Here is a 24,775-nt window from a genome sequence, read left to right on the forward strand (position 1 = left end):
ATAAATTTACCTATTTTCAATTAGAAAACGTGTGCATTTGTGTCATTCCTTCACATAAAGTCCTGGTCACAAAAGCAAAGTTTGTGGGGAATAATAGTCATATTTTATACTTTTAAGGCATAAGCAATTAGAAAATAACACTAACTACCCAGGAAAAAAAATCGTGTTACATAGTGTAATCAAGTATATATTATTTTTGTTCCTGGGTAGTGCCTCAAAGTAAAGAAAATGGCTATTATTCCCCACAAACTTTGCTTTTGTGACCAGGACAGTGATATTTTGAAATTTACCTATTTTCAATTAGAAAACGTATGCATTTGTGTCATTCCTTCACATAAAGTCCTGGTCACAAAAGCAAAGTTTGTGGGGAATAATAGTCATATTTTATACTTTTAAGGCATAAGCAATTAGAAAATAACACTTACTACCCAGGAAAAAAAATCGTGTTACATAGTGTAATCAAGTATGCATTTCAACAATTTAATATTCTACCTACTTTCTGACCATTTTCTCTATTTTGCACTCCTATCGTTATTTGTATTGTTTGCTGTTGTAACTTGCTGACCCGCCCATACTGGACATCTGTGAAAAAGAGCTTCATAGCTCATCGGATTCCTCCTCCGGTCTAAATGCAGGTTCTGATAAAGATGCATCCCCCAGATTGGCACCATCATTTAATTGGAGCTTTCGTGACTACAGGAATTACTCTTTGGTTCTTTCGGTAAAGTCACGGAAACGTCGTATGCTATTATTAGATTTTTTTATTTTCTCTTTATACGTGACTTTACCGAAAGAACCAAAGAGTGGCACCATCATGCCACGCAGAGTCGAGCGGCAAACTATTCGAACCGATAATCGGTGGCTTAATCAATAACTTCTCATAATCGGAAATCGGAAACCCTTGACGCGAGTGGTACATCCCGGCTCGGCGCATGCGCAGTGTGGCAGAGAGGCTACTCGCCCGGGCTTGTCCGCAGCGAGAGAGGAGGCAGAGGAATAAGACAATAAAAGGCCAAAAATTTAAAGAACACAACAATTCGTCATAGCCGCTTCTACGGCTCGCATATCTATAACAAAAAATTTCCGAACGACGAAAATCCGCATTGCTTTCGCGCGATGACGCGCCGTCTTCTTTGATGCAGCCAGGCCGCTCGCTTCGCCGCTCGGCCTCGCCGCTCGGCTGGGGGGAGGTGTGTTTGTAGCGGCGGGCAAGTCAGGCGAGACCGTAGGCTTCCCGAGTTTCGACTAGGCCCCGCGGTAATGTATGTCTGTGTGTCTCTAGCTGTGCGTGTGTGTGCATTGTGTTTTTGTTAAATCCCCAGCTCTTTGTTACCGGACTGAAGCGTCGTTTGTCGCTTTGCTGAGTTAATGAAGCAACGCGATGGAGTAATGCAGAAAAAAACAACCATTCCAACCTTAAATATTAATGCTTCTTTGTCCTCGAAGAATGGCCCTGTTGGCATCTTGAGCTCTAAATACGTCCCCTCAAATAATCGATTCGGGGGCATCGCGTATGTTATGCAGCCTTTTGTGTCACACGAAATGTGTTCTATGTGAAGTCCGCATTTTGATTGTATTTGGTTGTGTGTCTGTGTGTGTTCGCGCCGTTTGACAGGTTCCTATGACGGCTGGCTGTTGAACAGCGTCTGGGGCCGGTGATGCGACGCAGCCGTGAGTCGTCTTTCTGAAGAGTCGGTGTGCCGAGCCTAGGAGCCCACCATTCATTCAATTAAATGTCCTTTATTTCTAGAAGGTAAGAATCTGCTGGGATTTGGTGGTGACGTGTGAGAGCTGTTGTAGCAATATAGAAATGGCAATTGAAGACCTTAAGTCGGTTTGAGACGGCAGTCTTTTTAAAGGGAGATTTGGGTAAAAATATAAATGCATAGCAATCCGTTCTAGTCGCTACAGCTAACATATAGGATTATACTTGATAGTACATATGGCAAACAGGTTTTTAGTGCAGTCAATGAAAACTCGGGAGATAACATACCACGAAACTCCAGAACAGTAAAAAGGTTTCGCGGTAAATTTCGACTGATGCACCTCTGAAAATGCTTCCTTAATTTGAGACGCGGCTATCACACCAGTACAATTACATCCTATTGTAAGTTATTTTGTTTCATCTCATCCATACTGTGGTTGGCCACCATGCTGCAGGACCAAATACTTTCGAGTCAATCCTCATACTACTCTACTTAGCAATTCCCTCCCACTATCAAGCTCTGTCATGCTTAATTCAATAAATGTATTACACCTTAAAGTGTGCTGTGTATCACTGGCTTCTTGGCATAATGGGCCTTTGGGCCTGTGCTCAGCAACCGTAACAAAATATGTCATCAGGGCTCTAACGTCTGCTTCACACAGCAGGTGGCCCATTTTGGCAACACCCTGCACAGACTTCCAGGAGGAGGCAGCTGTGATCGACTCCGTGAAAAGCTAGCTGCTGCAAGCTTGTCTCGGGCTGACGTTGAGTGTGCTGATCGCCGACGTCCACACCGAGGGTCGTCGTCATCGCCTGCACCAGTCGGACAACCAGTGACGGTGGCAGGGCTGGCAAGAGGGAGGCCAGGGAGCCCAATCTGACTGATGGAGGAGAGCAAGAGGACTCCACGGGGGAGCGCCGGGGTCGGGCGATCATCGCACGGCTCCAGGTCATCGGGCTCGGCTGGCTCGGGCGTGCTAATGGTGGGCCCCAACTTCAGGGTTGGCAAGAAGATTGGCTGTGGAAACTTTGGCGAGCTCCGGCTAGGTAAGTGTGCCTCGAGATCAAGGGTGCTCGGTTTGTTCAGATGCAGAACTGTGACGTAAAAAAAACAACAGAACGTGTTGTTGCCTTGACACTAAAAGTGTGGAGAAGTGAACGCCTTTAATTTTGTAGTGGTGTGTGATTATGTTGAGCTTTTGCTGAGTAAATGTCAACACGTGTAATTGTCTGTTTTACAGGAAAGAATCTTTACACAAATGAATATGTGGCGATAAAACTGGTACGTTGACAGAATGTTTTTTTCATGTGCTATTAAAGATATAAATTGCTTCATCACGTAATATTTAATTTCTGATGCTAACATGAAACTGCATAGTCTAATGCAATGGTACAATTATGTATATAATAGCTAATATGAAAACAAATAATTGTTCATAGAAATTGTGTGTAGTTAAAGTGAATGTTGTCTGCAGGAACCAATGAAGTCACGAGCACCACAGCTACATTTGGAATATAGATTTTACAAACAACTTGGAAATGCAGGTGAGCTTTAATTTTTGTGCATAGGCGAGACATCCATTTGCCCGAGTCAACATCCACTCAGTCATTTGGTATTATGAATATTTATTGGTTTACAGTGTTGTTATTTTGTGTTTCTTAAAGTGGCTCATGGATACTGTGAAAATTAAATAAAAAATCACATGTGTTTCAAGGGCTTAGATAAGTAATTTAGGTGTATGTAATGTCTTGTTTACATGCATGACTGTTGCACGTTTTGTGTGACATCTGTACTAATTGGATGAAAAACAACAGTGGCATACATTTGCTGACAGATGTACAGCACACACTAATCTGGATATCCAGGGTTCTGCGTGTTCAGTCACATTACAATATTTATACAGCGAAGTCAGCAAACTGTACGCAGAGTATTATTAAGGAGGGACACTGCACTAACTGCTTGCGGACTGCTTGAGTATGGTGACAGCACTGCCGTGACATTTAATGATGGCTACATTTAATATGACGTGGATAGAGGGTGTAGTTGGACTACATTTGTACAATGGTAATACATTAAAGGCCCCCCATAAGATGAAAAGGAATGTCTTTCTTACATTACAAACTTTTATGAAATATTGTCTTTGGTTGAATTGTTTAATTTTAGAATTTAAAATGAAAGGATATCTTCCAAAGGCCAAATGTCATTTTACATTAGTAGCACTAACTCTCATGTCACAGAGCATTCAAAACTTGTTCAGTGAATCTTGGGAAATATTAAATGCGAGCAATGTATTTTGAGAATTGTTCTACTCAACAGTATTACATAATCCTTGTTTCCTCAGCTGGTTAAATAATATTGTGTGCAGGATAACGAGTGTCTAACTTCCTTGTGAACATGGAATAATGTTTTTCTCCCGTTTTTAATGCAGTGCAGTATTTTGGCAAGTAGGTCAGTGACAGTGGTCTGTTCAAAAACAAGACTTTTCACTTATAGGAAAATACTATCTTGTCAGAATGTACAGTTTTTCTACTTCTGAAACATTTTTCCAATTGAACACGTCGGCTTTCACGACAAATATGCATAATAAAGTTTTTTGTTTGTTTATATCGCATAAATATAAATGTGTCGTTAAACCTGGGTGATTGTGGGTTTAACGACATTTATATTTATGCGATATAACCCAAGAAATCTTTATTATGCATAATATATTTCCAAAATGCTTTTGTGTCACCATAGTATTTAAAATCACAGCATGTTTGATAGGTTTAAAATGCACGGAATGAAGAGGAGTTTTTCCATATTATTTGGAGAAAGTTTAGACGCCTAATTATGTATATGCAGTGTTTGCTTATACAGGTTCATATGTCCGGAGAATATCCCACTACTGGAATTTTGGTCATGTGCCAATTTTACCTTTTGTAGTATGTGATTGTGAAATATGCTTTACTGGAAATGTGGTCAGAGATAAGCTCAAGATTGTTCACTGATGTGTTTATTGTTAGTTCCATCCAGCCTGTGGCTTTAACTATCGTATTATTAATGATTCTCAACTGCTAATCCTAAGGCTAAGCTTGCTCTTGCTTTTAATGTGTATGATGAAAAAAGTCACCCGAGCGCTTAATATGGCTTGAGTAGTTAATCTCGATATGTCAATATTGCTCTTGTTACGAATATAATACGAGAGGGGGTGATTTAGAAACTCAGAAGTTTATTGGTAGAAAAACAAGAAATGAACCTCTACAGTACTTTGTAAATACAACTTTTATATCCTGTTTTTTTAGCAATGAAATCAATACTGTGTTTGGGTGATGTCTGATAGTGGTCCCACACAGAGAAGCTTTGTTTTCATGTGCAGGCTAACACTTACTAGGGAAACCTGCTGTTGCTTAACTATTGGGGTATTATGCCAGATTGACCTTCTGATGGGTTTTACTGTACACACAAGTGTTCTGCTAAACTGGTTTGATTTACTACTCGCAAGTCTATATCGTATCATTTTAATGCTACGGTGTACACAATACGCATTTGTAAAATGGTCGACAGACGTGTAATATGCGTTCACCACATAAAGGATACATTCTCTTTCATCGTTAAGAAATTTTCATTGTGACTAAGTTCGTGCGTGTAACCATTTATAAGTTTTTATTCGTTTTAATGATGGTGGGTGGAGGGGGGCTATATGCCAACCAGTGGGGGTCTCCTTACACCCAGTCCTCCGTGTTTACAAATCAATGCATGCATGTCATTTCGTGGTCGTCTAATTTTATATTTGAAAGCGGAATAATTTTGGGCTGTGGGGAGGCATGCACGGTGGAGTTTTGAGGTTTATCTTTAGTATCAACTGCACGAGCAACATTGTACAGTGACATTTCCCAAAGTAGCCTTTCTGGTTTCGAGTTCGGATTAAAAAAAAATTCCATCTTGCACTTTTGCATCTCGAATGAGTCGAGTTCCCTTACAAGTAGGTTAATGTCCCGCAGTCATCTTCTTTCTCGTTCATTGTTTGTGCCGGTTCTTTTTTTATTTTGCTTGAAATTGACGTCAATTGTTAATTGTTTTACTGCGTAGTACCCAAACATACCAAGGTTTGCATATGTGCCTGGCTGTAAAACTTTGTTACACTTAACCCACCCTTTTAACAACCCTTTATATTGAAATCTGGATAATTTTTGGTGCACTGCGTTCCACATCTCCCAGTTTGTTTGCTGTATATGGATCCCACTCAACACAACTTTATCATGTCTCTGTAGATGTGTGACAATCGGTTGTCGAATCGAAGGGCTACTGGCTTGCCCATTTTGTCGGTTCTATTACCATTGTGGATTTGCACGTGTTAAATGCACCATACCGAGTGCATAGACCAGGTGTCCTGCATTACGCTTGGCCGAATCCACAAGGACAGAGCTTTTGACACTGCATGCCAGCACAGCATCGCTCCAATTTGAAAGCACATTTCTTTAATGTCTTTCATATATATCGCATTTACTTGAGGTTTTCTTGATTTTTCAATTGTGTGGCATTTTATGTAGTTTTATTTTTTGTCAAATGTGACTGATTGCCCTTTGTAGTTTCCTTAACTTAATTTTTCTCGTAATGACATTGAGTAATGATTTCAAGAGTTATTTTTGTCTTTACTTAAGTTACTGGTGAGTGAAGTGGTGGTGTTTGCTTGGCATGTGGTTTTCAGTGTCTCCAGGCCACGTTTAATTGTGGACTTAAAGGCAATTGGGTGTGCTTTGCTCAGCTAGGTCATGTTTGCTGTCTTACATTCATAATCCTTTGAAGTGATTCTTTGTTGATATTGTCGGCAAAGGTATTTACTTTCATGGTTGCTCATTTGCGTCATTGGTTGTCATGGTTTGTCTTCATCATTTGTGAATTGGGTTGATAAACTTTGGGCATGATAACGTTACATAAGCTGTACTTTTGCAGTGCTTATTTTCCATAAGCTCATGAAAGTTGTATCATTAGACCTTCTGAATGCGTAACGGTGTTTCTCAATGCAGAATGTTCATTTAATATCTGATATAATAATTACATAAGATAAATATGGATTTGAGCATTGTGTGGCTAAATCCATTAAATTCTAGCTGCATGAGATGGTGCTCTGTCCTGGCCCTCTCATAATGAGTCGGATTATATTGGCTTGCTTTATCGTCAGCATCATCTGAGATAGCGCTCGTAATGATGATGTCTTTTGTAAGGGAAATCAATTGTGTAATTAACATGTTGGCTCCATAGTTTACTGCTTGCATATCATTTATCAGTGTGTGTTTAATGGGCGTGTTCAGCAATGTTGTGTGATAATCGTGTTTGCCTGGTTATGTGAAAAAAAAGGATGTGGTAAGGTAACAAGAAACTGAATTTGTGTTTTTCTTACTTTTATATAAGAAGGAATTTTTCCAATCATTGACTGGGAATATCACAACTTGTGTTCATCAGCCAAGTCATAATTACAACATGATTGGTTATACTGAATGCATTGTTTGTTTAAGAACTCCCAAATATTTATATGAAGTGTTTAGCATTTTTTTAAAATAAATTCACATGTATTCTGCAACCGTTGACCCTGTGCCATTGTAAATAAACCAAATGTGTCCATGTATACTCTGGTTCTTCAGAGGGTGTTCCACAGGTGTACTACTTTGGGCCCTGTGGCAAGTACAATGCCATGGTGCTGGAGCTGCTGGGACCCAGCCTTGAGGATCTCTTTGACCTCTGTAATCGAACCTTCACCCTAAAAACAGTGCTCATGATCGCCATACAACTGGTGAGTTCACTACTTGTCGAACTCTCATCACAGTCACAATCAGGGTTTCAATTTTTCTTTAACCTCGTAGGTTTGCGGTGTATTTTTATCACCAACACTGTACTGTTAATTTGCATTAAGTTCCGCTTGTTTAATCTTAAATCATTCACCTATGCCCTCAACTGCCAGTTGTATTCCCTAGGAATATTAATTTGTTATCTTTTTGGAATTAGTATGGACTTTTATGTGCTGCCTCACTTGGAAGTGGCCCATTCTCCTGGGCTTTTGTCGATTTAATTTGAGTAGACCACCTGAGTGTAAAGTCAGCTGCAGTTCTGCATTACGAATGTAATATGGCTGCTCGTATCACATTAGAGTATCTGAATTGTGTGGTTGTTCAGCAGTTGTTGGGTAGATATAAGCGAACGTTTTCCATCCCTATAATGGCAGTGGTGTAGTTCTTTAGGAAAAAAATACTTTACTTGCAGCCGTGAAACACTTGCGCAAACAGGATGTGACATAATTGCACACATTTGTTTTTTTGTCGTTGCACATTGCATATCTTTTGGAAGTACATGGACGTTCTGTGCAAACTTGAATGCAAGCCGTGGTCACCAGTATCGTTTGCATCGTTTATGGCTTGAATGTTTCTGTATGGGCAAGTTGAGTAAATGTTAACAAATGAGGCTAAATTAATTACTGTCATGCACTCTTAATCTGTTTTTGAAATAATAATCATAGGATGCGCTAGAGAAATATGACATGAGTCTACACCTAAACATGTGCCTTACATAATGGGCTTGAGTTGTAACAATTACTTTGTACAATCTTTAGATAAACTAGCAATCCGCACGTCATTTGGATGGACGTGTCCATCCATGGCTCCCAACCAGCAAAATGTTTAATCGTATATCGAGTCATGCCTCTCTACCCTTTTCTTACCTTCTCAGTGTTATATATCCCATTTTATCTCGATTTCTCACTTTTTCTTGTTTCTATTTGTTTCTCTATTCCTCTGTCCTCTCTTCTATCTCTTTCTTCATCTGTTCCTCTCCTCCCTCCACTCTATCTCACCCACTTCCCTCCCCCCATCTCTCCTTGTTTTTTCCACCTCTCACCCTCTCCCTGTTCCCACCTCTCCCTTTCCCATCTCAAATCTCTTGCCTCTCTCTAATCCTCCCTCCCACTGCTTGTGTTTTGTGTTCGCTCTCCTCTGTCCGTTTTGCTCTCTTTTCTCTCCTATTCATGCCCTTTCACTCTCTTCCCACTCTTCTTCCTAACTTCTATCTCCCTCCATCATCACTTCCCACCTCGATCTCTCTCCTCTATGCATTTGCACGGGATATGCAGGGGAAGGGGTGGCGTGACATCAGCTTGCACAAACCTGGCACAAACCTGTGGGATGCGGGTGATGTCATCACACAGATGTGCATGGTGATGTCACCACTGCACACGTGCACTTGGGTGCCAGGCAGACAGGAATCCAGCCAGCAAACTGATTTTCTTATATACTGTAGTTTAGCCTATCCTGCACATTTGTGCTAGATGCAGGCCGGTCTGGTGGGTGGGGGAGAGGCGTCGTGACATCAGCACACACAAATAGGGCTCACTGCTGTGGGATGTGGGTGGACATCATCACACAAATCTGGGTGGTGATTTCACCACACCATATTCACCTGGTCTCGTGCCAACTAAGAATCTATGCAGTAATAATTGTTTCTAATATAGTATGATTTCATACTGATTTAATCATAACAAGTGTAAAGTGTATTTTTTCTTTGGGCATGCACACATGTTCGAGTCAATGCTAACTTAGTATTTAGCAAAGTCTGTCCTCTGCCTCATTGATTGACATATTCAGGAAAAGCTTCTATGGTTAAATATTTATCAGAATTCTCTTCCACTGCAGGAGTGGTGAGCGCTAAACCCCCAAGGAAATTCTTACCTAAACAACAATTGGAATGTCTGAGAGACATAATCTGAGTCAGTATGTGCTATGTAAAATGAGATTTAAACATTTTTTTGTTTAACAGAGACCGAGAAGCTTTCTTTGTTAATTAATATTTATGTTTGTGGAAATGTCTTGCTTTTACTGTGTTTATGAACGTTTTATTTTTTGCTCAATCATTTGTTATAAATTATGTATGTGTGTTTTTTTTCATTTTACTTATTCATGAGCACAATTGAAGTGCCAATTATAAAATTCAGCTTAATTCTGAAGAACTATTTTTGGATCTAAATGTGATTTGTTAAAAATGCTTTGTCTTTGGGTTAAATTATTTGTGTTCAGTCATGGTCGTCACTTCTGTGAGACATAACCTTTTCACTTTGCAGAAAATTTCTATCATATTTAACGGTGGATTTTTCTTGCAAAAAAGTGCATGTTTCAAATAGTTGCTGCTTGCAGTGCGATTATTGTCTTCTGCATCATAATGAACGTGACTTGTTTCATCTGTGGGTTGCCTGAAGCTCGTAGTAGTGGAAATGACGAATGAATATAAAATATCATATACCGTTATGCCTAGCCTTTGTAGCCTATGAAAAGGCATTTGTGTAAAAAAAAAGTCTCACAAGCCAAGGCCTCGATACAAACGTTAATAATGAATGATAAAAAAACGTTTTAATGTAACTGACATTGTGTACTGAAGTAACAATGTATATTATAAAGTGAATCGGACAGCAAACATTATTTTACCAAAGTAATCCAATTGGCATTAGAAGATGATTTCTGAAAATTGGATTCGAGAAGTAAAGGGCTAAACATAAGTGCAGGAATTAATAACCATTTCAGATTTTTTGTTTTGATTCATAAGAACCAACTAAAAATTAGAGAAAAGCTTAATAAAGAAGGCTCAAGATAAATAATGATAAGTTGTGCTCAAGATTAATATGAGCAAAACAAAAGCCATGTGGTGCAAATTCACTAAGACAACTGAAGATACCTAGGGCAGTGATTAAAAGAGGACTGGGATCAAACTGAAATAAAGTAGCGGACAACAGCAGCTTGCTCATTCAAAAGGGAACTTTGACAATGAAAAGCAACATGCCACTGTGAAAAAAGACAGTTTATAACTGTGTAACAATTTTTTTTTTTTTTCCTGGGTAGTGAGTGTTATTTCGTAATTGCTTATGCCTAAAAAGTATAGAAAATGGCTATGATTCCCCACAAACATTGCCTTTGTGACCAGGACAGTGATATTTAGAAATTTACCTATTTTCAATGAGAAAACAGGCACATTTGTGTCTTGTCGTTCACATAAAGTCATTAAAAAATAACATATGAATAAAAAATATAAAATTAACATACTAACGTAATAGAAAAATGACTACAAAAGATTTAGACACCAAGGTGCACTACCACAGGCGGGACTGGCCACAGCGGACCGAGTTCTCTGTGGGGAGGAACAACGTCAAGTGGGAGCCACTGGTGGACCCCCGGAAGGTGCTGATGCCACCACTGCACATCAAATTGGGCCTTATGAAACAATTTGTCAGAGCTGTAGAAAAGTAGTGGGCAGCCTTCAAGTACCTTCAAGACTTCTTCCCTAAGCTGTCTGAGGCAAAGGTCAAAGCCGGTGTCTTCGTCGGACCACAGATAAAGAAGATCCTGGAGTGCAATGAATTCCCAATTAGGCTCACTAGCAAGGAGAAAGCGGCTTGTAACAGCTTTGTCGCAGTGGTTCGTGGCTTCCTGGGCAATCACGAGGTCAAACTACGTGGAGCTGATTGAAACTCTGGTGAAGAACTACAGCACAATGGGCTGTAGGATGTCCCTCAAAGTCCATATCTTTGATGCTCATCTTGATAAATTCAAGGAGAGCATTGGAACGTACTCTGAGGAACAAGGCGAGTGCTTCCTCCAGGATATACTGGACTTTGAACGTCGCTACCAAGGACAGTATAACGAGAACATAATGGGAGACTACATTTGGGGGCTGATTCGTGAATGTGATTCACAGTATAATCGTAAATCTCGAAAAACTACTCACTTCTTAAATTTTTTGTAGTAATTTTTTTATTATTTTGGTATAAATTACATGTATATTTTAATTCATGTTGCTTTTTTCTGCCTTTATGAACGAAAAGACACATTCACCCATTTTCTCATTGAAAATAGGATAATTTCAAAATATCACTGTCCTGTTCACAAAAGCAAAGTTTGTGGGGATAAATAATAATACTTTTTAGGCATAAGCAAGAACGAAATAACACTACACAGGAACAAAAATTGTGTTACATAGTGTAATCGGTACATATCTGCTGTGGCAAAGACAAGAAACATGGTCATTCACAAATACAAATGCAACCAAAAAGCGGGGAGAGAGATTCATGCTCGGACTTGCACTGACAGAAAGATGAACGCATGAATCAGGTAGACGTAATGTTAATTATTAAAAATTTAGTGGGCTTCCGCAGGGCACGTCATGGCGAGAAGGGATGATGTTAGGTGCTCGAGACTAACGATGGAGTAACACCCAAAGTGAGACACTCTTGAGACGATGTTCACCCCAGAGATTTAGTGATGATATCAGTTCCTGCACAGGTGCTAGATGCAAAGTTTCATTTCAAGACGCTGAGATATGGTGAAATTTTGGGGGGGGGCGGGGGGGGGCTTCTTCCAGCACTCTCGTAGATCATGGCTGATGTTGATTTATCCGTTCTGTGCTGTGTGACAGCTGACAAGAATGGAGTACGTGCACTCCCGGAACCTAATCTATCGAGATGTGAAGCCGGAGAATTTTTTGATTGGGCGCCAGAGCACGAATAAGCAACACATCATCCACATTATTGACTTTGGCTTGGCCAAGGAGTATATTGACCCTGAGACCAAGAAACACATCCCATACCGTGAACACAAGAGCCTAACCGGTACCGCCCGGTACATGAGCATCAACACACATTTGGGCAAAGGTAGGTTATTATTAACGTGTGGATATATCTACTGTAAAATATGTAAGGCTAATGGTATTCATCAGTAATTTTTAAACAATTCCATCAATCATCGCTTGCTTAAAATTGTGATTGTGTTAACATTTGCAAACTTTATTTGAAGCTTTCGTGACTGCAGGAATCCATACTCTTTGGTTCTTTCGGTAAAGACGCGTAGGTATAAAATAAAATACGTGACTTTACCGAAAGAAACAAAGAGTAAATATTTGAAAATATTTACACATAGCTATCAACATTGATTCATACAATATTGTCTTGCATTGCCACATTTCACGTGAATTAAATTATGCATTCAAACGAAATGTACCCGAATGTATGTATTTACCTTAGATATTAAAGCTAGTAATACAGTAATGTAAAACAAAACAATGATGCACTTGTGCTCGTGACAGAGCAAAGCCGAAGAGATGACCTCGAAGCACTTGGTCACATGTTCATGTACTTTCTGCGAGGAAGTTTGCCATGGCAGGGTCTCAAGGTATGTATTTGGGCTGCTTTCTGTTGCTCGGCCAAAAGGCAATGAATGATACAACGACCGAGCGCGTTAATTATAAAAAAATGTATTTGCTATCCACGTCACTAGTGTTTCATGAGAATAGGTTTTCTTCTTTTTTCTGGCAACAAAACAGGTGTTAAGATGTTTAAACACCAAACTGAAACCTTTTACAAGGAATCATGTCTGCATTAACCACAATGCTTGTGGTCAGAATGCAAACAAAAAACACTAATATATGCATTGTCTTTGAAACTGATTGGTCCACACCAGAGACAGCTTTCTTTTGAGCCAAGTCTCAAACGGTGTTAGACCAGAGGATGCCAAAAGGCGCCAAAACATACTCTGATAATACTCTGCTCATTGTTTTTTTAGGTAAAGTCAACGTATGTAGAAATAAAATAAAATTAAAATAAATAAAATGTAATTAAAATAAGTCACGACGTTACGAACGCAACACAAGCGATCATCATCAGGTGGAAATGGCGCCAAAAGGCGTCCTCTGGTCGAACACCATTTGAGACTCAGCTCAAAAGAAAGCTGTCTCTGATGTTGACAAATTAGTTTCAAAGACAATGCATATATTATCAGTGTTTTTGTTTGCATTCTGACCACAGGCATTGTGGTTAATGCAGACATAATTCCTTGTAAAAGGTTTCAGTTTGGTGTTTTAACATCTTAACAGCTGTTTTGTTGCCAGAAAAAAGGGGAAAATATATTCTCATATTTTGGTACTGGCAAAGGAGATCTCTTGATGTTGTGTTTCATGCTTTGGGCTTTGCCGTCACCCGATGCGTTTGGGCAATTACGTTTTTGCTGTGCCATGTGCTGCGATGTCGTTTCTGCATAGTGTTCTCAGGATCCAGTGCATATTTTACACAAGCCCAGTACCACATGGTGGGACTTAATATTAACTGCAAACATGTGTCAAAAGGAACCAATAGAGTGCGCACAAGTAGAAAAAATGAATTTGTTGGGAAATGTATTTGATAAACATTGGTGAAATATACACTGCCACCTCAAAAGTAAACTAAAGGGCTCTATAGGAGGAATAGTTGCGTGTGTGCTGCTATTGTTAATTGTACATGATCTCTATTTGTGCCAGAAGAATGTGTGTCATCTTTCCATTTCAATTGTATCTCTTTGGTCCACTGTGCCTGTTTGGACACGTGGTTGTTACTGTTGCTTGATTTTTGTCCATGAGCGTGCTCGAAAGTATTGCTTTCCCTTGATGCCTCTTTCCCCCCCCCCCCCCCTTGTCTGTGGTTTTGTTCAAAGGCTGATACCCTGAAGGAAAGGTATCAAAAAATAGGCGACACAAAGAGAGCCACTCCCATTGAGGTTTTATGCGAAAACTTCCCAGGTATGCAAAATGTGGAAAATGGTGTCATATGCAAATGTGTATATATTACATCATGAAATGTGGCTTTAAAGAATACATGTATAAATAATGTAAAGTAAAATAAAAAAAGGTTTTGTGGTGGTCTTCGCAAATTAATCATTTATCTGTTTTCACTTTATGTATCGAACTTTGTTATTTCAGAGGAAATGGCAACATATTTGCGCTATGTGAGAAGACTGGACTTCTTTGAAAGACCGGATTATGAATACATGAGGAATCTGTTCATGGACCTGTTTGAACGCAAAGGCTACTCATTTGACTACGAGTTTGACTGGACGGGAAGGCAGATAGTGAGTATAACTCAGGATATATTTTTTAAACTGCCGTATTTAATTTTTCACTTGCTGTCAATTGAACATCTTTATCAACTTGGTGAACAACAAAATAATGGGCTTTACCCTTGTTGAGATTAAAACAGGTCTAAAGATGTTCAAACACCAAATAAATACATATTGCAAGGAATCAAATCTGCATTAACCACACACATACTAGTGGCAAAACATGCAAACAAACATGCGCTGATAATACGCTCATCATTTTGATACTGGCAAAAAGGTCCCATAGATATCTTTATCAACTAATACCGTTCTTGTTTTTCGCAGCCCACGCCTATTGGATCTGTGCATTCTGAAACAGCCCTTCTGCCGGTCAGCAGGGAGCCACACAGAGACCGGACTCTGCAGCTAGCCAGACACCAGGTACAGTAGGGCAAACCACTGCATTGTAATTCCTTGCTATAACGAACAAGGTTTTCTCTACAATATCCACGCCTCGGTAACTCTTCAGCTAAGTATTTAGCATGGAATTTGCGTGTGGTTTGTTGTAGAGTAACGTATTGAAATGCCATCTCCTGTTTGCAATGTAAATTTGAGTTTGACCTAAAAAAAAAAGCTGCTTTTAAATCATCTTATTTTATTTATACAATCAAACCCCTTGCACAACTAAATTTAACCACTGCTTTATAACCACTGCTTATCTGTACTAACGACCCCTTACTAATGGGCCTTCTGCCCTGAACCCTGCCGCTAAAGCCGTCAGACCGCAGGGGGGCATGGGAAGTGCAGCCCCACAGGCAATCGAGCACCTTCCACGTGGTTGCACCGCCAGGAGGTGACAGATTTCCCGGCATGGCTCAGGTACCTGCTTCCTCACCCAACCCCCCTCCTCCCTCTCTCCCAGCTTTGTCATCCATGCAACTGCAGGCCCGCAGCTCCCCTGTCCCAGCGTGTGCCAAACTAATCGGTGAAGCAAGCACCACGTGGCATTATTATCCAAGTCTTATATCGGTTATAAACAAAAACAAAACAAATCTTAAGACATTTGTTTTTGGAGATGTTACTTGTTGAGGCATAGCGATTTATATTTTTACTGAATATTGATGTTTCTTTATACAAATTGCGATCTTGTAGTTACCCAATTCCGGTACATGCAAATTAATTGGCAGTTTTTTTGTTCTGTACTTCACTTGACTATTATTTGAATGTTACTTGATGACGCAAATTTTAACTTTTACGAACTCACATTTCCACTGGTGAGACCTTTATTTTGTTTATGCTTACGCTCAATCCAAAAGTGCTTTCATTGAGATTCTTTTCCCTGCGTAATATGTGATTTCATGGCAATTTGACACTTAAATAAATATCGAGGGATGGTAAATATTTTAGGTTATTTAAATCGCCAATTAGTTGTAAGAACATCTATTGCCATTTTGTTCGAGGGGAAAAGTGTCTTTTGGAAACCTTTTTTGGATTAATGGTCAGCATAGCTTGTTAATTTGTTTCGTCTTCCAAAAATATTTGGTGCCGTCATCTGTATCACCTAAATGTCAGTTGTATGAGTATTAGGTGGCTCAATTGGTTGATGAGCTAGAACTGTTTTATGACAGTCTAAAAACTGGTGAATTAGTACAGAAGCTGTGGTTTAAAATTGGTGAAGTAGTGCCGATTTGTTTTGTGAATTCGCCTTTATGAAATGCATTGTTTCTTAGTTCAAACTCACCTTGAAGATTGAGTGTTTGTCGAACTCCTCAAATTAACAGTGTTTTGTGTAAATATGTTCTGCTGAATGTGCATTATACCTGCAGGTGGTGGGCTCAACCAATGGGGAACTGAATCCAGATGACCCGACAGCAGGACACTCAAATGCACCAATTACTGCTCCTGCAGAGGTGGAAGTTATGGAAGAGACGAAGTACGTCCGAGTGAAAAACGAAATACCTTTCCAGATTATGAACTTTTTTCCAGTTGACAGTTTCTACCGGAAGTTTGAAGTTTTGCATACAGAACAGTCTTTATTACAGTCGTACATTCTAAGTTTGAAATAGTGCGGTATGAGCACTTAAAAAACTTAAGTTTAGCAATCATTCTTGCCGAAAACGTGCCTTTCTCACCTTTCGTTACTGTTTGTAGGCATATTTTTACAATTTCCATTGCTTACGTGCACAATTTTGTTGCTCTTCCACGTGAAGCGATGTTTCTTACTCACTTGCTGTGCTGTTGGTTCAATTCTAACTGACCTTTGTTTTCCTTTCTCTTGTGTTTACTCTCCTGCTGTCATCCGTAGCTGCCAGAAATTGTTCAACATGTGAGTGGTTCCAGACCTGCTGCAACACATGCAGACAGTAACTGCTGAATGCGTGCCTGTTTTTGTTTCTAAAATAAACGTCGGCCATCTCGTGCAGTTTCCAACAAATGGGTTTGTGTTGGCCATGGGCTCAGTAGGTCATAATTTACTTTAAAAAGCTTCATTGGGAACTTAATAATGCAGACTCCAAAACTTGAATTTGCCTTGTGGGAATTCTAGGGGAAAAATCACTTTAAAAAGCTCTACATGGCCCATGAACATGGATTTACATAAGTCCGTACTACCATTTGGCATCATTTACAGAATTTGGCAACGACTGATAATGTAGGGCAGTTATTCTGCAGTGCACCTTTTTAAATAGACGGGACAAGTTAAGAAACAAAAACAGCTGCTGTTTGTGACTTAGAATCTTCTGAGCAATGTTTTGTATGAGTATTAAAATAGGTAATTTTACTAGTATGTTTACTCCTCGAATGCACTTTAACCTCTTGAATTCATATCCAAATAGATTAGGCAGTCACATTTTTAAGATCTGATACATTTATGAAGTGTGTGTGCAGAAGTTGAAATGTCCACTGTAATCTGTAATCCTCGTGGATGGCGAGTAGCATCGATTTGGTTACCAGAGAATAGTGGATATAAAATTGTAGTTAAATAAGCAAAGGCTGAAACAATACAACAGTATGCTGTGTGTTTAAATAAATATGTTCACTCTACATTCACTTTATGAGAGTAATTGCAGAAAAATGTTGCCAATCTGGTATTTTTTTCAAAAGTGGCAATACTTATCCCTTATTGTTTAGGCATTGCTACGGGACAAAACAAATTGCTTTTCATCTTTTCAAGAAAGACCTTAAGCTGTGTCTAAAAAACCTCTAGGGTACTTCCAGACAAGGTAGAAAGCTGACATTTGGTACATAGGTAGCTTTTAGGACATAAACAATAGGAACAATTTGAAAATCATAGATTTTTTTCATTTTAGGCCCCCAAATCTTTGTGTGTCATTCAGAAATCATTCAAAATATAAGAAAGTGTTTTTTTTCGTTTGATAGCACTTTAAACAGCAAATATAATCAAAGTGAGAACCATTGTTCTATTTTTTAAAAAAATTTTGAGATATTTCGGATTCAAACGGTTTTGAATAAAAAAATTGTCATTTTATGTTCGAATCTGAATGATTCGAAAAAGGTAAAAGACAGGAGCTTCCCCTCCTAGTGTATTAAGTTAAATAATTTTTGTTCTTTCTAATAAAAAAATAACTGAACCTTTAAATTTAACGATTTCCGATGGCTACATCTTTAAATATAAGAAGTTGAATAAAGTTTTTGTGCAAAAATACAAATTTTTGGAGTAGTTGGTGTCTGACAGTAGATACATAAAAAAACATTTTCAATCAGATTAATTATTATATTTATTCAAAACTTTTGCCTGGTGATGTCAGGTTTTATGAACTAGTACTCCATACATTTTCTACAGCTCCGTCTTCAAAGTTATGAAATGACAGGTCTGGAAGTAAAATATAACTCCATAAGCAGTTTTCTTGAGGCTCTTGAAGTCGAATGAACACTTCATGTAGACTTTAGCCAAAATCCTTGGTTCACATTTTTTTATCCCCTGTATCTTTGAACCATAATAAGTATAACCAGTAAAAACAAAGTTTTTCACTATAAATCCTTTATATGCTTGGCGGCTAGAGTCCTCTCGTCCTCTGGCTTGAGATGGCTGCCACCTATGTGTCAGATGATTGCATTGCAACATTAAGCAATTGGTAATTAAATATAATATTTTTGTCCTAAGAAGTGTAAAATTTTGGAAAAAAATGTTTCACAAACATTAATTGTCTCGCACAACGAATCTGTGTGAAAAATGTCAGCTCGATTGGATCACGGGAAGTGGGTTAAAAAACGACCGAAAGATTTGCACGGTCCTAAGCAAGCAAGCGAACTTAATATAAAGGATTTTAAAATAGTATGAGTTAATGGTTGGTGTTTGTCTTCAGGTGCTGTTGCTTCTTCAAAAGGCGGAAGAGGAAGCCCACCCAGCGACACAAATGACTCGGGGAGACCATCAACTACCAGCAACTGCTTGGACTTCAGTTAGATCCAGCACCAGATTGAAGGAGCCTTTGCCTTGCCTTCCAAGCTCCTGACACCTGGTTTTTAATATTGCCTTCAATGTTGGCTAAAGCGAGAGTCGAGGCTTTGTGGGCAAAAGGCTGCGCATACTCTTGCGTTACTTCTTAAAAGAAGAATGGTCTACGATAAGTATGTGCTAGGCCAACTGAAAGTGGAGCAGTTCTGCTGGAGTTGATGCCAAAATGTTCTTTTCATAAAATTTGACAGGAGCAAGAACTTTTTTCTCGCATAGCTGTCGGTTGTTTTCTCAGATGAACAAGTTTCATTCAGCTGGAGGAAAGTGCATAATGTGACCCACGAGGATTTGTGACAGTACCAGAGGACGACATGTCTGTTTCTGGTTATGTCAATAATTGACCCCCTCATCTTTCTTATCAAACTACGCCATGGCTAAGATGTGTGACGGTGTGCGGAGTGCACCCTAACCAATTAAAATGGGGATACCCATTGTCTTAGTTGCTTAAAGCTTATTAGTTGCCGGTTTTTTTTGTAAGATAATTTCTGTACAGTATTTAACAGTTTAAAGCCAGGTATGGAGTAGAGTATCTTGTATCTGAATGTGGATTGTTTCCCTGCTAACATTGAGTCAACGATTTCGTGTAAAGGTACAAATGGACATAAAATGCATAGTGTGGCCCTATTTGCACTACTGAATGCACCCTTATCAACCAATGACGTTTGCAGTCCTTTTGTATAGATGCTTGCTACCAACAATATAAAAATCTTAACATGACAGAAAGGTGACTTAAAGCATTCATGACTGCAGGAATTCATATTCTTTGGGTCTTTCAGTAGTTATGTAAATTAATCAAATAAGAAACTACGACGTTTCGATCACAACACAAGCGATCGTTATCAAGAGGAAAAAAGATCTCTTGTATTGAAACGTTGTAGTTTTTTGTTTATTTGTATGCAATGTGACTTTCCCGAAAGACCCAAAGAATGACAGATGTTTGTGTCCAACAGTGGCATCATTGGCACCATAGAAATAGGGCTAGGCTTATTCACATGAGTGCATATTGCAATACCCCAAAAATGGGTCAATTTGAGTGTATGACACAGCGTGTGCAGCACATTGGCAGGCATGTCTGGCCATATAAAGCACGAGTTGGAAAGGTGGTCTAGCAGGAACCAATTATGTTGGCCTGGTCAGGTGGTGTAATGGGTCGGGTACGTGACTTTTGGCCTGTTTCCCACCTAAATTTAATTAACCCATTAAGGCACATTCACACAATTTTGATCATATTTGGTTTTATTGAACATTCAAGCACGACATATTGGCAAAAAAGCAACAATAACTCATTTAAAAAAAACTGCCTGTTTTGAGAAAATGTCAAGTCCTTGCCTGCACAATACAATGCTTGAATGACCTTGTTTGCAGCCCTCCTGGCTTCTGTACATTATTGCTGAGTAGCAAGATTGTAATCGTATCAATAACACCCACCTTTACTTTGAAATGCACATTTAAATATCATTGTCTCCCAGCTCATCTTAGCAATTGATCCAAGATAGCCAGAATTGTTGATGTGTTTACCAAAGGTAAAGCAAGATAGTCTCAAGACCACCACATCACTGTCCACAACATAAAGGCCACCTTTGTATTGAAATGTCTTGAATTACACCGAGAAAAAAAAGATTTAAGTTGTGGGTCATGTTTTACTGCAAAATGACCCATTTTATTTACTTGCCTTGGTATAACAAAAGTGGCCTATATGTATACTCAGCATGCAGGCAGTTAGTAAGCTGCATTCAATTTTAAATATCCTTTGGTATCCCTTATTTTGCATGTAAAATGTTGTAAATTTAGTCATCTTGCATTTAAGGTCTCACATTTCATTTCACCAGTGTACATAGGTGAATGTTGTAGATCTAAATGTCTAAATGGACATTTAGCATATTCTGTATCATAATTGGCCCAATTTCAAAGTTAACATCTAAGCCTCAATACGATTTGGGGGTGGGGTGTAAGTATATGACAATTAAAACTTTCCATGTAATTGGCAACTTATATTTAAAAAAAAATTCAAATATAAAATACAAAAGTGCCTCCTATGGAAGTTATAAAATAGAAAGTTGTAAGTTTTGTACCAGCTTTGAATGTAATATAAGCCAAAATGTCCCATTCAACTGAGGCTTCAAAACTAGCCAATCCCAGTTTTGAGCTTATTAGACATTCTTTCCATCTGTGGTCTTACTTGATTCCTTTTTTGTAAAATGCATAACATTAATAAACCAAGTTTATAGCCCATTGTTTTGTAAAACCATATTTTTTTGGTTGTACAGTACAAATGTTTTGTTTCAATTTGACCAAATCGTGCTTGTTTGCAGTACATTGATTTTTCCAAAAACGAGTGGGACTGCAGATGTGTGGGAATGGCCTTTACACAAGCTGAATTACCATGACCAATGCAGTAGTATTTAGCTATTTGTGATCAGCTTCACAACACGGGAGAAGTTGACATGTCATAAAAAAGTACATACGGACTCAACCAGTATCAGAGCTAGTGATACATGAATGTGTTGGCACTTAAGGATGTGGCATTCTACAGACAATTTCAGGTAGTATTTGAAATGCATTGGTAAGTTTAACACTGGTGTTCCTGCACTGGATCCACCATTTGGCCTTTCTTATTTCGATCTGTCAATGTTGTACTGCAGTTAATTTTTGGGATGCTTAAAGCTTTACCGTTATGGCCATGTTTAGTTAAATATTTGCACTTGGTAGAAAAATAGAGCAAAGCCATGTTATTTGTTAACTGGTGTAAACACATTTGATACTTTGGAATTGCTTAAATTCAGTTTCTAGCTGTAGGAAAGCTTAAACTTCAAGCCTGGTTTAACGTATTTTTTTGCTTCAGAATGTATTGCATACCATCCCATGGGCACAAGTGTCACATTCTTTCACCAACAAATTCCATTGCAACTGCATTTAAAGAATGCATCTTTGCTGTAGGAACCAGTCTGGCAATCAGCAATGTGTTTATCTACTGATTCTGCTTTTGTTTCCATTAAGTACAATTTAAAGTGTAAAGGTCAGCTTGGCAGTAGCCAGATGTCAGTTTAGGACTGTTTGAAAATGCAAATAAAAGCTGAGCAATCCATTCTTAATTGTTTGTGTTCAGTTAAATGGCAAATTCACCAAGCATCCAGAAGCAGAAAGAATACGTTTTTGTAAAATGTACTTTATTGGTCTTCCATCAGTTAAAGGTGAACAAACTGAATTGCATATTGTAAAAGTGTGGTTATTTACAAATACCACTATATATATACACACACATTAATTAAAAAAAATATTGTCATTAATCATCAGAATCTTCAAGTGAGCAGTCTCCCTTGCTGCTGGAAGGCCCAGCTTCTGAATACCTAGGGTAGAGAAACAGCATTAGTTAATTAACATTGTTTTTGAAAGTACATTTGACCAAAAAAATTACAAAATGAATATTCAAGAAAATTCACCTGCTCGCCTTACTGGAACCTGCTCCACTCTTTCCAGAGATGGACCCATCGGGAACACGATTCTCTTTGTTACTGGCTTTGGTTGGAGACGCAAAGAATTCGCCAATTCCCTTCTGCCACGTTGGTGTAGGTCTCGGGCACACGGAGTTTCCACCACCATATTTATTTCCTACAAAAAAAACTAAAATGTAGTTTGGACACTGCACATCAACCACATACATTTTCGGAATTCCAGGGGTAAAATACATCAATCATTAAAAAAAAACATCCTCCAGCATGCTTCCGGGTAGCTGGCTTACCCGGTGATCCGTTGCTTGACCCAGGAGAGGTTGGGGGTGCTGTGAAGTTTTTCCGTGGCGCTCTTGCTGCAATCACTAACAGAATACTCACAGGGATCAGGAGAATGGTAAGGACACCTCAAGACGAACCATTCCACATTTCCAGGACGTGCATGCATTTCTAAATTAATTTCCTTTTTTATTGAAATGTATTGTCTCGATATATCAGAATGGAGTAGTGCTCACCTGTTCAGTTCTGAGCCCGCGATGGGAATAAAACATCGTGTGGGTGTCATTCACAAGACAACCCTAACTTCTCAGTGGCGACTCAATTAATTGTCCCTAACTTACTATGGATGCCTCGGCATTACCTTAAACATTAAATTTAAGACGTGCTGCAATTCTTCTTTCCTAAAATACTGGATAGGGTTTGGACATGTTCCTTTATATTCACCGCAATTGAAACATTTAATCGGTTTTACACAAGTCGGTGGGTTATATGGCGTACCTAATCTTCAACCTGATCTGAAAACGAAAAATTCGTTCTCGTGGGCTCTGTAATCTTGCTTTTTTTAAATACAAAGTCTTGAAAATCCACCAAATTTATCAACCCTTGAACAGTTTTAGTTTATACCCCCCCTTCTTCAGAGCAGACTTTAATGTAATATCAATTAAGAGGGCATTCATAAGTCGTTGGGTTTATTAATAACGACACGGGGCCACAGGACAGAAAATGGCGCCAAGGCATCTACGACCACTTCCAAATTAGTGAATTAAAAAAAGTATTTTGTAATCATTAAGTTTAACGAATTTTTTAAATATATACACATTTTTTTCCCGCCAAACATATGCATACTGACAATCATACTGTAAATGTTAATTCAGCTTGCGGGCAACTTTCTATTGAAGTGACGTGGATCCAGATACAAAAATTCACGGTTATCTTGAATTGCAATCTTTCCGTTCGTATATGTCGTAACGTGTTAGAAGCAAATCGTGCGTATTTATATATTTAGAATATCGTACTTATACCATTTAAACTGCAGAGATAGCACGCACTACTTTGGCAGCCCCCTTCCTATAAAACAACGAAGATTCGTGAATCTCTCCATTATAAACAATACTGAAAGCAATCAACTACGTATGTTACATATAACGAGCAACGCAAACTATACGAGCAATGCATTTTTCGCGCTTCCAAATTTCCACCTTATTTGAATGTCACGACTTTTGTTTTTATATATACGACTGCCCAACAAGTACCAAATATAAAATATATACTTATAAATCCATCACTTTTTTTTATTGACAGCTCAGAAATAAAGTTGCCAAGTTGCATGCAAAAACGTTGTACGACTTCAAACACATTCTGCTATACGTTTGTGTCAAATAGATTGAATAAATAATCGGGAAACTTCCTCCCATCACAGCCACATTTAAAGCAACTGCGTTTTGCGTTTACCTTTTCTGAAACCCCCGTCCGCTTTGGTTCGCACCATTTTTGAAGACTAAAACAATCGTGTCTCGTGAAATGTTCCGATTTTTATTTGCTTCTTGCTGAGAGAGGTTTGCGGCGGCGAGGAGACGACTCCGACGGGTGCACGAACTCGCCGCTCTTATTTCAAGCGGCAAATTTGGCGCGCTGGCACGACACGTTGGTGTCGTCAGAGGTCACGCAGAGCACTTCCGGCGACTTTTTTTTAAATAAGCCCCAAAAAAATATTTTTGTTATTAAACTTACTGTGCATAGTATCTATAAGGCTATTATGAGTCATTAGCGGAAAATAAATGTATTTAAACAAAAAATCTACGCTCAAATGTAACTACCTCTTCCGGTGTTCCAGGAGAAACCTTCCAGAAGACTTCTTCCAGAAGTGGTAGATGCGCGTCAGTCGGGTCATCCTCCAGAAGACGTCTTCCGGAAGAGGTAGATGTGCGGGGTTCAATTTTCAATCTTCCAGAAGATATCCTCCAGTGATGCAGCTTTTGTGGTGGTATTTTACTGGTAGGAACCTCCTGGTTA

General features: G+C 38.9%; 2 protein-coding genes across 6 annotated transcripts; one reads left to right on the forward strand and one right to left on the reverse strand.

The window, feature by feature from the left end:
* The first annotated feature begins 953 nt into the window (after window positions 1–953).
* On the forward strand, window positions 954–21,883 carry CSNK1G3 (casein kinase 1 gamma 3). Of its 5 annotated transcripts, none has more exons than XM_061553511.1 (15): window positions 954–1,257; window positions 1,616–1,753; window positions 2,368–2,752; window positions 2,947–2,987; window positions 3,181–3,250; window positions 7,328–7,476; window positions 12,132–12,366; window positions 12,798–12,883; window positions 14,177–14,261; window positions 14,442–14,590; window positions 14,903–14,998; window positions 15,332–15,436; window positions 16,384–16,490; window positions 16,863–16,883; window positions 18,883–21,883. In XM_061553511.1, the coding sequence occupies exons 3-15, from the start codon at window positions 2,590–2,592 to the stop codon at window positions 18,935–18,937; spliced, it is 1,362 nt and encodes a 453-aa protein (XP_061409495.1). In that variant the 5' UTR covers window positions 954–1,257; window positions 1,616–1,753; window positions 2,368–2,589; the 3' UTR covers window positions 18,938–21,883. The 5 variants fall into 5 exon arrangements, with proteins under 5 accessions (XP_061409495.1, XP_061409496.1, XP_061409498.1 ...); XM_061553512.1 differs by having other exon boundaries at window positions 2,371–2,752; XM_061553514.1 differs by lacking the exon at window positions 15,332–15,436 and having other exon boundaries at window positions 955–1,257.
* Window positions 21,884–22,180: 297 nt separating this feature from the next.
* On the reverse strand, window positions 22,181–24,396 carry PCLAF (PCNA clamp associated factor). The gene is made up of 4 exons (XM_061553516.1): window positions 24,215–24,396; window positions 22,774–22,848; window positions 22,475–22,643; window positions 22,181–22,381 (listed from the first exon to the last, which is right to left on the reverse strand). Exons 1-4 carry the CDS (start codon window positions 24,249–24,251, stop codon window positions 22,318–22,320), a joined length of 345 nt encoding a protein of 114 aa, XP_061409500.1. The 5' UTR covers window positions 24,252–24,396; the 3' UTR covers window positions 22,181–22,317.
* Between the last annotated feature and the right edge of the window lie 379 nt (window positions 24,397–24,775).

This window comes from Lethenteron reissneri, chromosome 18 (genome assembly GCF_015708825.2).
Source record: "Lethenteron reissneri isolate LAM-NWPU_2019-01 chromosome 18, ASM1570882v1, whole genome shotgun sequence".
In the NCBI taxonomy this organism is placed as follows: Eukaryota; Metazoa; Chordata; class Hyperoartia; order Petromyzontiformes; family Petromyzontidae; genus Lethenteron; species Lethenteron reissneri.